The sequence below is a fragment of the Oratosquilla oratoria genome, chromosome 30, assembly GCF_046742065.1.
Source record: "Oratosquilla oratoria isolate Oo_2021 chromosome 30, ASM4674206v1, whole genome shotgun sequence".
In the NCBI taxonomy this organism is placed as follows: domain Eukaryota; kingdom Metazoa; phylum Arthropoda; class Malacostraca; order Stomatopoda; family Squillidae; genus Oratosquilla; species Oratosquilla oratoria.
Window position 1 is genome coordinate 3,238,341 of NC_134806.1, and position 12,919 is coordinate 3,251,259.

Below are 12,919 nucleotides of genomic sequence, written 5' to 3' on the forward strand. Positions count from 1 at the left end.
AGATGTAAAGCATTACATATTTATTTGAACTTTATAGCTGAGATATTTTTATGAATTATAACAATTAGCAATCTTACACATTCTAAATGTAATTAACCTTTTGCATACGTTTTTACTTGCTTATCATTCACACTTCTTCATCCAGTATCATATAAAAGAAAGGTCAGTAACTACCATTTCAGTTTATTTCAAGACTTTGAGATGTATAGGCCTGCATGTTCATGATAGCATGGTCACAAAGACATAGGGGTGGAGTGAAATTGTGCTACAATTGTTACATGTATCTTAAAAAATAAAAGAAAAGATTATGTAAGATGGCAATGTGTTAAACAGCAGGTACGGACAGTTGCTCACCGGACAATTGCTCACCGAACAAGTGACAAATAGGACATTTGCTCACCGAAGGATTATTTCTTACTTTTCTTAATCTTAATAACAATTGATATATAGGATTTTTTTTAGTTATATTAAAGTTTATTACAACAATAATGCACAAACAATATACAAACTTAATAACATAATATACAGAATTTTTTTATTATATTGAAGTTTATTACAGCAATAATATACAAACTTTCATGTTTTAGTTTTTAATTCATTATAAAATTCAATACCAGTTTCTTCCATCAATATATAGTGATTACAGTTTTACAACTGGTGCAGTACTGAAGTGTGTTCATTGACCTTTGTGGTTTACGAATGTAGGACAAAACGTCCCCGGACAAAAGGTCCCGAAATCTGCACCCCTAGGACAAAATGTCCCCGATATTTAGGACAAAAGGTCCCCATTTTTTCAACAAATATTGATTTTTATCAACTGTTTATACTGTTTATAATTTCATTAGCCACTTTTCAGACCATTTTTTTTAATGTTCATTCCGCAAATTATGAGTACAATTACAGCACACAATAATATTATGCTTTATTGAACTTATTTTGTATGCCTATATAAAAAAAATCAAGTTAAAAACCAAATATTCACCAAAAAACATATAAAGGAATAAAGTAAAACACATCTGACAAATTTTTAGAAAAAAAAAAATGGGGACATTTTGACCACCCACCTAGGCCGTTGGGGACATTTTGTCCTAGGGGTGCAGATTTCGGGACCTTTTGTCCGGGGACCTTTTGTCCGAGCACCGTGGTTTACAAGTCCAGTCTAATTGTGTGGCCAACTGAATTTAGAAAGTCAGGTAGACACTGACTTTCTGCATCTGTAATAAACATCAATATAACAACAACAAAAAACATCCTGTACATTATTTGTTAGTAAAAAATAATCCTTTGGTGAGCAAATATCCTATTTGTCACTTGTGCGGTGAGCAACTGCCCTACACCCGTTAAACAGAGGAGTGAAGGCTGTATTTCAAAAAGTTACCTCCTGGTAGTTTTTGGTAGCTATATAAATTTTCATTTATATTTTGTATTTTAATTAGTAATATGATACATGTAAATTTGCCTAGCCCTAATCTAGATCCTTAGCCACCAAAACCAAACTATAGGATGCACAAAATATAGTAACTTTGTCTTCAACTCTTATTGAATCGTCACTAACCCGAACCAATAAAATTCATTAGTTTTTTTTTTTTTTTCCTCTTCAATATTTTAGTAATTGACAGCATCACTAGGCAGCAGCGATCGCAGTGGCCCCCTTTGTGCAGGGAAGACATTTTAGTATAGATCATTTGACTTTGAATATTCAACATTCTTAAGAATTATTATATCAGCGATTGTTCCTTTTTCTTTCTTTTTTATTTTCTTTAAACTAGTTGTTGTGGTAACCAAGGAATTTTTGAAATACACACAAAAGTTTCTAGTTGGACATGATAGCCCCACATATACAATTTCATATTTAGACTGCCGGATTTGGAAAAAAAAGACCATTTATTTAACTACGACAACAAACTAATAAAAATAAAAGAACAAACCAGAACATTTTAAGTTTGGCACTCGAAAATTCATCTGCTTTATTTTGTACTCCCCATAAAGTTTATTTTTTGTTCTAGAATACAGAAGTGTCCTCTTCTGCTGACTAAATCATCAACGACTTGAACTGTCAAACTCCTCATTATAACACATCCTCTTCAGTAATTAGTACGTGTCAGTTTCTCTTGCTGACTAAATCATCAGTGATTTTAATTCACCAACTCCTCAGTATGTCACATCCTCTTCAGTCACTGTCCTGCTGACAAATCATCAGCGATTTCAACTGACCAGCTCCTCACTATATCATATCCTCTTCAATAATTCGTGTCATACTGACTAAATCATCAGCAATACAGGAACAACGGCGGACCCAAGATTTGTATGGATCTTGGGCGGACCATCCTAGTATTAAGCTCATTTGACGTTAAGTTTAAAATAACCCAGAGATATAGCGACAGGAGTGTGGACAATATAAGAAATGAGTTACATTTCCAGTTTCGTTGTGGAATAAAAGCTGATGCGTTGTTATCAAGCATGTCAAGTACAAAGAACAATTCTTGTACACATTATGGATGAAGAACCCACGCTAACTAAATCTCAATAATAATTGAATATGTAAAATTGGAAAAATGACCACGTCATGATATAAAAATTAAATGAAATAATAGTTTAGAATTGTAAAATTACCACTTCTTCATAGAATTTATTAGTTTAGAACTAGTATAGTGATCAGGATAGGGACATCCATCGATTGCGCAGCGCGATGGATCGATTGATCGCGCATGACATATGTATGTATATGTCATGACATATACTGTACATATGTCATATCGCGCTGCGCTATCGATCGATCCATCGTTCGCGCAGCAATCGATGGATGTCCCTATCCTGATCACTATACCATTTCCAAACCAATAAATCTTATGAAGAAGTGGTCATTGTACAAATTTCAAACTTTTCATTTTATTTCATTTGTATATAATGGCGTGGTCATTTTTCCAATTTTACAAATTCAAATATTATTGTGATTTATTTAGCGTGGACTCTTCATCCATAATGTGTACAAGAATTATTCTTTGTACTTGACATGTTTGATCATAACGCATCAGCTTTTATTGCACAACGAAACTGGAAATGAAACGCATCTCCTATCGCCATCTCTCTGGGTTCTTTTAAACTAAACGCCGTTGTTCTTGTATTGGTGATGATTTAGTCAGCATGGCACGAATTATTGAAGAGGATATGATATAGTGAGGAGCTGGTCAGTTGAAATAGCTTATGATTGAAATCGTTGATGATTTAGTCAGCAGAAGTGGAAAATTCTGTATTCTAAAACAAAGATTAAACTTTATAATGTGTACAAAATAAAGCAGATGAATTTTCGAATGCTAAACTTAAAATGCTCTGGTTTGTTCTTTTGTTTTTTGTTAGTTTGTTGTTGTAATTAAATAAATGGTCTTTTCAGAATATGACAGTTAAAATATAAGATTGTATATGTGGGGCTATCATGTCCAACTGGAATTTTTTGTGTATTTTAAAATTTCCTCGGTTACTACAACTTGTTTAAAGAAAATCAAAAAGAAAGAAAAAGGAATAATTGCTCAAATAATATTTCTTAAGAATGTTGAATATTCAAAGTTGAATGATCTATACCTTCTGGACACAATCCCTCCTGGACAGAATCCCCAAAGACAATATCCCCCCTGGACACAATCCATCCCAGAGTATATATTTATGTATTTTAATATATCAATGTATTTATATATTAATGTATTTATATATTAATGTATTTATATATTAATGTATTTATATATTAATGTATTTATATATTAATGTATTTATATATTAATGTATTTTAATATATCAATGTATTTATATATTAATGTATTTTGATATATCAATGTATTTATATATTAATGTATTTTAATATATCAATGTATTTATATATTAATGTATTTTAATATATCAATGTATTTTAATATATTAATGTATTTTAATATATCAATGTATTTTAATATATTAATGTATTTTAATATATCAATGTATTTTGATATATCAATGTATTCATATTTTAATATATCAATGTATTCATATTTTAATATATCAATGTATTCATATTTTAATATATCAATATATTCATATTTTAATATATCAATGTATTCATATATTAATGTATTTTAATATAACAATGTATTTATATATTAATGTATTTTAATATATTAATGTATTTATATATTAAAGTATTTTAATATATCAATGTATTTATATATTAATGTATTTATATATTAATGTATTTTAATATATCTGTATTTATATATTAATGTATTTTGATATATCAATGTATTTATATATTAATGTATTTTAATATATCAATGTATTTATATATCAATGTATTTATATATTAATGTATTTTAATATATCAATGTATTTATATATTAATGTATTTTAATATATCAATGTATTTATATATTAATGTATTTTAATATATCAATGTATTTATATATTAATGTATTTTAATATATCAATGTATTTATATATCAATGTATTTATATATTAATGTATTTTAATACATCAATGTATTTTAATATATCAATGTATTTATATATTAATGTATTTATATATTAAAGTATTTTAATATATCAATGTATTTATATATTAATGTATTTATATATCAATGTATTTATATATTAATGTATTTATATATTACAGTATTTTAATATATCAATGTATTTATATATTAATGAATTTATATATTACAGTATTTCAATATATCAATGTATTTATATATTAATGTATTTTAATATATCTGTATTTATATATTAATGTATTTTAATATATCTGTATTTATATATTAATGTATTTTAATATATCAATGTATCTATATATTAATGTATTTTAATATATCAATGTATTTATATAATGTATTTTAATATATCAATGTATTTATATATTAATGTATTTTAATATATCAATGTATTTATATATTAATGTATTTTAATATATCAATGTATTTATATATTAATGTATTTTAATATATCAATGTATTTATATATTAATGTATTTTAATATATCAATGTATTTATATATTAATGTATTTATATATTAATGTATTTTAATATATCAATGTATTTATATATTAATGTATTTTGATATATCAATGTATTTATATATTAATGTATTTATATATTAATGTATTTTGATATATCAATGTATTTATATATTAATGTATTTTAATATATCAATGTATTTATATATTGATGTATTTTAATATAATTCCCCCAAGACAATATAATTCCCATATAATACTTGACTGTATACATGAGTATATGTTTATGTATTTTAATATAACAATGTATTTATATATTAATGCATTTTAATATATATTCCCATATCTAAAGTGTAAGTTTGCTAATTGCTATAAATCCTAAAAACATCTCAGCTATAAAGTTCAAATAAACATATAATGCTTTACAACTCTCTTACGTAAACTGCAATACTTAAGAAGTTTTAGAACAAACTTTTGCTATACAAAAACTGCAATAAATATACAAATGATCCATGCCATCAGTGAACAAATACAAGAAATTATATAAACTTCACAATTTTATCTGTAAAGAAATAAGCAAAAGAGCAGATAAAATGATTGTACACACCGCGATCATCACGTGGCATGGACCGTGGATAATTTCGTTCACGACCTGACGCTTCTGCCAGTGCGACTCTGCTTCACCCCACCATACCTAATCCATTATAATCATGTAATTACGCACCACAGGTGTCTATCCAGGCGGTATATATCGCAGATTCCGTCAAATGTGACCCTACACGAAAAAAACTATGTACTTTTTGCACTGAATTTAAAATACGAAAGCCATCTGCTTCGTTAGTTTCTTTTTCCAATGTATGTAATGTGATATTTCATAGTCTATAAATTTTGTATTGCCTATTTTAAATAAATTTTAATGAAATTTTGGTATTTAATTGCATGGAATATTTATGTAATCTTTGTATTATAAAGAAATAAACTTCTGCAGAGGATATAAAAACAAAACTTCTCTTCGATCAAATTACATGAAAATAACACATTCTAAAGAAAATAGTTCAAATAATTCAACTATATGCTAATTTTGACATAAAATTGTGCATTTGAGCAAAAACCGTCCTTGGTCGTAAATTTGTAGTTGTGGTCGGTAATATTGCCGATGCTAGAAATGTAACTTCCCTTTGATCAAACTACATGAAAAACACATTTAAAATAGTTAAAATAATGCAACAACATGCTAATTTGTTAGGGTATTCGTAGCTGTGATCGGTAATTTTGCAAAGTTAAAACAACTTCTCTGGGGTCAAATTACCTCAAATAATGCGACCATATGGTATTTTTTACATAATATTCTGCATTTGAGCAAAAACCGCCCTTGGTCGTGTCTGGTCGTTAAATTCATAGCTGTGATCGGTAATTTTGCAGAGGCTAAAATGTAAATTCTCTTGGATCAAATTACATGTAAATAAGTTATTTTAAAGGAAATAAGTCAAACAATGCAACCATATGCTAATTTGTTACGGCATTCGTAGCTGTGGCTGGTCATTTTGCACAAGCTAAAAACACAATTCATCTTTGGTCAGAGTACATGAAAATCACACATTTTAAAATAGTTAAAATAATTCAACTATATGCAGTCTATTACAATAATAACACAATAGTAAGAAACTTAATAAAAAGAGTGAAGTTTGATCCATACCACCAGTGATCATAGATGGCGGGCTGGACGAATCGTAGCTGTGGTCGATAATTTTGCAGAGGGTAAAAACGTAACTTATGTCGCCCTAGCTGTTCAACTTATACATGGATGGGGTGGTGCGAGAGGTGAATGCTAGGGTGGTGAGTCAGGGATTGGAGATGGTTAAAGAAAATGGAGAAAAGTGGGAGGTGAGCCAGCTGTTGTTTGCGGACGACACTGCGCTTGTGGCAGGGTCAGAGGAGGGATTGAGGAAGCTGGTGGCAGAGTTTGGGAGAGTATGTGATAGAAGAAAGCTAAAGATAAATGTGGGTAAAAGTAAGGTGATGAGATGTACAAGGGGTGAAAGTGGCAGTAGACTGGAAGTGAACATTAAGGGAGAGCGACTGGAGGAAGTGGATAGTTTTAGATACTTGGGTGCAAGTGTAGCAGGAAAAGGTGGAGTGAAGGTGGAGGTAGAATGTAGATTGAGAGAAGCGAGTAAATGCCTTGGTGGTTTAAAGAGTGTAATGAGAAATAGACATTTGGGAATGGATGCGAAGAGGAGACTGTATGAAGGAGTGATTGTGCCAACAGCACTGTATGGGGCAGAAACGTGGAACATAAGAGAGGAAGAGAGAAGGAGTTTGAATGTGTTTGAGATGAGGTGTCTGAGAAGTATGGTGGGGGTTACTAGGCTAGATAGAGTGAGAAATGAGGAGGTGAGGAGGAGAACAGGGGTGAAAAAGGATTTGGGAGAGAGGGTTGATGAAAGAATATTAGGATGGTTTGGACACATGGAAAGAATGAGTGACGAAAGACTAGTAAAAGAGGTATGGAAGGCAGATGTGGAGGGAGTGAACATGAGGGGACGTCCTAGGATGAGGTGGATGGATGGGGTGAAGGGGGCTTTGGGGAAGAGGGGAATGTCTGTTGAGGAAGGAAGGGAGAGGACGGAAGACAGAGGTGAGTGGAGAATGGTTGTATATGGATGATGTTGTGACGACATGAGGAGGAATAGGCGGGGGGGTGGGGGGTGGGGTAGTATGTGTGAGTAAATTTTGACGCAGCCCGAAGGGATTTCTCCCCGTCCTCTCCTTATATGCAAGGGGGGACGGAGAGGGGGGGTCGCCGATTAAATGAAGCGGCCTTGCTGTGGATGTACTGTGTCTTGCGACACTGCTTCTGACCCAGGGCGGTGGGCAGGGTTCAGGGATGACCCGTCATCCAGGAGGTGCTCAGATGAGAGGAAGGGTGGGAGGGGTGTGGAGTGTTTTTAGGGATGAAATGGGTGGGAGTGTTTTTATGCCTTTCTTTTTGTGGCTACCTCCCTTGGAAGGGGGAAAAAGCCTTGGTATATGTATGTATGTAAAAACGTAACTTCTCTTTGGTGATCAAATTACATGAAAATCACACATTTTAGAGAAAATAGTTCAAATAATGCAACCATATGCTAAATTGTTACGGTATTTGTAGCTGTGGTCGATAATTTTGCAGAGGGTAAAAACGTAACTTCTCTTTGATGATCAAATTACATGAAAATCACACATTTTAGAAAAAATAGTTCAAATAATGCAACCATATGCTAAATTGTTACGGTATTTGTAGCTGTGGTTGGTCATTTTGCACAAGCTAAAAATATAATTAATCTCTGGTCAAATTACATGAAAATCACACATTCTAAAGAAAAGAGTTGAAATAATTCAACTACATGCAATCTACAACACTAATAATACAATAGTAAGAAACTCAATAGAGTGTAATTTGACCCATACCACCAATGGTCACAGATGGCGGGCTGGACGAATCGTAGCTGTGGTTGGTAATTTTACAGATGATAAAAACGTAACTTCTCTTTGATCAAATTACATGGAAATCACACATTTTAAAGAAAATAGGTCAAATAATGTAACCATATGCTAGTTTTTTTTTATATGATTATGCATTTGAGCAAAAAAGTCCTTGTTCGATTTTGGTCGGCTATGAGCTGTGGTTGGTCATTTTGCAGAGGATAAAAACGTAACTTATCCCTGATCAAATTAAATGGAAATCACACATTTCATAGACAATAGGTCAAATAATGCAACCATGTGCTAATTTTTACATGAAATTACGTATAATAAAAGAAGTTTTAAGGATTATAAAGCCGACTCCACGGAAACTAAAGCATGGATATGACAAAATAATAATAGCTAGGTACTGAAGAAATCCTTTTTAACAAAGCTACATTAGCAATTAATAATAGAGCGAGGCCGTTTTAACCACGCCACTGAATGCGAGGCCGTTTTGCAGATGATAAAAACGTAACTTCTCTTTGATCAAATTACATGGAAATCACACATTTTAAAGAAAATAGGTCAACTATTGCAACCACATGCTAGTTTTGTTTATATATATAATAGTGCATTTGAGCAAAAAAAAACGTCCTTGTTCGAGTTTGGTCGGCTATGAGCTGTGGTTGGTCATTTTGCAGAGGATAAAAATGTAACTTAGCTCTGATCGAATTACATGGAAATCACACATTTCATAGACAATAGGTCAAATAATGCAACCATGTGCTAATTTTTACATGAAATTGATGTGTGACCAAACTCGAACAAGGACGTTTTTTTTGCTCTACAAATTTTCATACATTTAAAATTACTGTGAAAATAGTGTCACGTAATTGTCACCGTACGGTTAAACTAGTCACTACTCAACTTTGATAATTGTTTAGATTTTACGCATAATAAAAGAAGTTTTAAGGATTATAAAGCCGACTCCACGGAAACTAAAGCATAGATATGATAGGTAGATATTGAAGAAATCCTTTTAAACAAAGCTACATAAGCAATTAATAATAGAGCGAGGCCGTTTTAACCACGCCACTGAATGCGAGGCCGTTTTAACCACGCCGATGAAGGCGAGGCCACTAAAGCATAGATATGACAAAATAATAATAGCTAGGTATTGAAGAAATCCCTTTTAACAAAGCTACATAAGCAATTAATAATAGAGCGAGGCCGTTTTAACCACGCCACTGAATGCGAGGCCGTTTTATTTAAACCACGCCGATGAAGGCGAGGCCGTTATGACTAGCCCGGGGCCGTTTTGGTAGCGGGCCGTTTTGGTAACGGGGCCGTTTTGACTGGTAAGCGGTTACATCATGTTAGGTCAGGGGTATTTCTGAAGTTTTGTCCTGCCCGTTTGCACAGCATTTTGTATATTTTTTGCATTTATGTAACGACAGATCCAACAACAACTTTGTAACATTTCTTGAGGATATCAATATTAGGGGATGGTGAAAAAATAATTCCTGCAACCTTCTACAGCCTACATGCCATTTTGTCTCACCTGCTTGCACAGCCATATGTTTATAAAGGTCCTCCAGAGGCATCATCATATTCAAGAGGTTAAATAATTTATTCTCATTCTTCCCCAACCTTCTTTGTCACCCTAGAGTTGTTGACCTCCTTTCATTGAATAAGCCATGCAAGCCAGGATTTATGTAGCACTTAGGTTTGCACTTGTAGATGGGTTTTGAGGATGGTCAGAAGGGAAATTATTTTCTCCAATATTTATCTTGCAGGATTACCACTGGTGCCTATTATTGGTCTGTGCTTGTTATGTATTTGAGTGTGTGAATTTTTTTTTCCACTGTAGTTCAGTGTAGTACATTTATAAGGAGTACTGTATGTTGTAAATTTGTTTGTGAACTTGTTTCTCATTTTGTGTCCAGTGACATGGACTGAAAGGCCTCTTGTCAGTAATTTCTCTTGTCAGTAATTACAATTTCCATTGTAAATTGCTGAAAAGCTTAGACAGTAGCATTATTGTATGTAATTCTGGTTCTTTTTTTGGCAGTTTTATTCAGTATAAGAAATACCTATTTATTTAAAGGTTAACATCTCAAACCTAAGATGACAGTACAGTAATCATTGTTATATATTTATGACTTAGTTTTGGTGAAACATGTCATTTAAGGGTTAACTAATATAATATTAATAGCTAAAGTTGCTGTTACTTATGCTGTTTCATTCTTTCAGTAGTAAGCAGAATGCCCTTCCCAGCTTCAGGAGGTGCAAAGTTTAGCTATGCAGCAGCAAAAGCCATTCGTTTTGCCTACCATGGATGTGCCAATAGACCCTTTTTTCATATTGTGGTCATGAATGTGAGTGTCAATTTGAAGTATGTTCATAGTTGACAGGGTTTTCAATTTTGTTTTGATAAGTGCAGGAAATATACAATGTTCAAATGCAGATATCATTGTGAACAGAAACTGCCATAATGGTGGTACCTCAATAACAATAATGTAATGTTAATAGCCATACTCAGTTACTTCATTCATTGCCTCAGATCTCTCCTGCGGGAGACCTATGGCCCCCAAGAAACTGACCACAGCCAACAGTTTAGCCCATAAGTCACTTAGTAAGGAAATTTTGTGGAGCTGTCTAGAGTTAGTACAGGACATCGTGATGTTCTCTGTATTTTTCTAGTTGTAATTATTTCATGTGTGTATGTGTGAGTTTAGGGTGACTTGCTCTCTGTAGGATCAACCTATTCCTTGTAGGATGAAACTGTCTTTGTACCTTGCTGGTGGCTTGTTCTAGCTTGGTAAGGTTGTATGTATGATGCAAAGTGCATGCAGGGTGTTTGAGTATCTGTGATTATGAATGTTGTTATGAATGAGGTGGATGGAGTGGACTTGAAAGGACGACTGAGGATGAGGTAGATGGATGGGGTGAAAGGGGCATTGAGCAAGAGGGGAGTGTCTGTTGAGCAAGTAAGGGAACAGGCAGGAAATAAGGGTGAGTGGAGAATGAGTGTGTATAGATGGTATTGTGATGCAAGGAAGGGGCAGGAAATGGGGGGGGGGTGAAATAGGGAGTGGTTATGTGTGAATGATATATTGACACAGCCCAAAGAGATTTCTCCCATCTTTGTTTTCTACACGAGAGGATGGAGAGGGGGTTGCCAATTAAGTGAAGCAGCCTTGCTGTGGATGTGCTGTGTTTTGCTGCATTGGTTCTGACCCAGGGCAGTGGGTGGGAGACAGAGATGACCCTTCACCCACGAGGAGCTAAGATGAGAGGACGGAATGGGTGGGAGTGGGTGCATACCTTTTGACTTGGCTACCTCCCTTATAAGGAGGAAAAAAACATTGGTGTGTATAGATGAGTGTTGTCTGAAACCAGTATAATCAGCTTGATCATTGCTAGCACCGAAATGCAGCACAGGACTAATGCAGCCCTGATGTCTGCTGTTTTTGTTGTTGTTGTTGTCGTTCCCTAGACTTTCCGAGCAGTCCCGTCTCCCCAAGGAATGCCACAGCCGAAACTGGGTTTTCCCACAAAATCCTTTATAGAGTGTATGTTGTGTTGTTTGCGTGCATGATTGTGTATAATGCAGGAGGAAGATGGGCAAAGTATTTGAGGGAGTTGTTAAATGTGAAGGAGGATTGGGTGGGAAAGATAGTTGCAGTGGGAAGTGCTAAGAGAATGACAGTGATGAATGAGGAAAACAGAGGTGAAATAAGAAAAGATGAGGTGAAAGCAGTTATTGAAATGAGAGCAGGTAAGGCACCTGGATTAGTTGGGTGTCTAAAAAAGGGAGGTACAATGATAATGGAGTGGCTGGTGAAGTTGTCTAATGTTTGTCTAAAAGAGGGTAGAGTGCCGAAGGACTGGAGGAGTGCCTGTATAGTTCCACTTTACAGGGGAAAAGGGGACAAGTGTGAGTGTAGCAGTTTCAGAGGGATCAGTTTGTTAATTTTAGTTGGGAAGGCTTATGGGAGTGTTTGGATTGAGAAGATTAGGAGAGGAAGAGAGGGAGTTAATTGGTGAGGAACAGTGTGGGTTTAGGACAGGTAGGAGTAGTGTGGATCAGGTTTTTGTGAGAAGGCTTTAGGTCAAGGTAAGAATGTTTTTTAGGCTTTTATGGATTTGGAAAAGGCTTATGACAGGGTAGACAGGAAGGCACTGTGGGAGGTATTGCAGATATTTGGGATAGGAGGAAAGCTGTTAAGAGCAGTCAAGAGCTTTTGCGAGAGTAGCAGAGCCTGTGTTAGTAATAGAAATGGAGAGAGCGGGTGGTTTAAGGTAAAGGTGGGACTTCACCAGGGATGTGCCATATCACCATGGCTGTTCAATTTATACATGGATAGGGTGGTGCAAGAGGTTAATGCAAAGGTAATGGGCACATGATTGGAGATGGTTAAAGAAAATGGAGAAAAATGGGAGATAAGCCAGTTGTTGTTCACTGACAACACTGTGTTTGTAGGAGAATCAAAGGAGGGA

General features: G+C 33.9%; 1 protein-coding gene across 2 annotated transcripts in view; it reads left to right on the top strand.

Annotated features, from left to right (window-relative positions):
• Nucleotides 1–12,919, top strand: part of mRpS16 (mitochondrial ribosomal protein S16) — a 33,317-nt gene that overhangs the window by 16,144 nt on the left and 4,254 nt on the right. The window contains exon 2 of one of the 2 annotated variants that reach the window (XM_076212442.1): nucleotides 10,670–10,794. In XM_076212442.1, the coding sequence (XP_076068557.1) occupies nucleotides 10,681–10,794 (114 nt within the window). In that variant the 5' untranslated portion in view covers nucleotides 10,670–10,680. The remainder of the gene's footprint in view (nucleotides 1–10,669; nucleotides 10,795–12,919) is intronic. The other variant, XM_076212441.1, reaches the window with a different exon arrangement.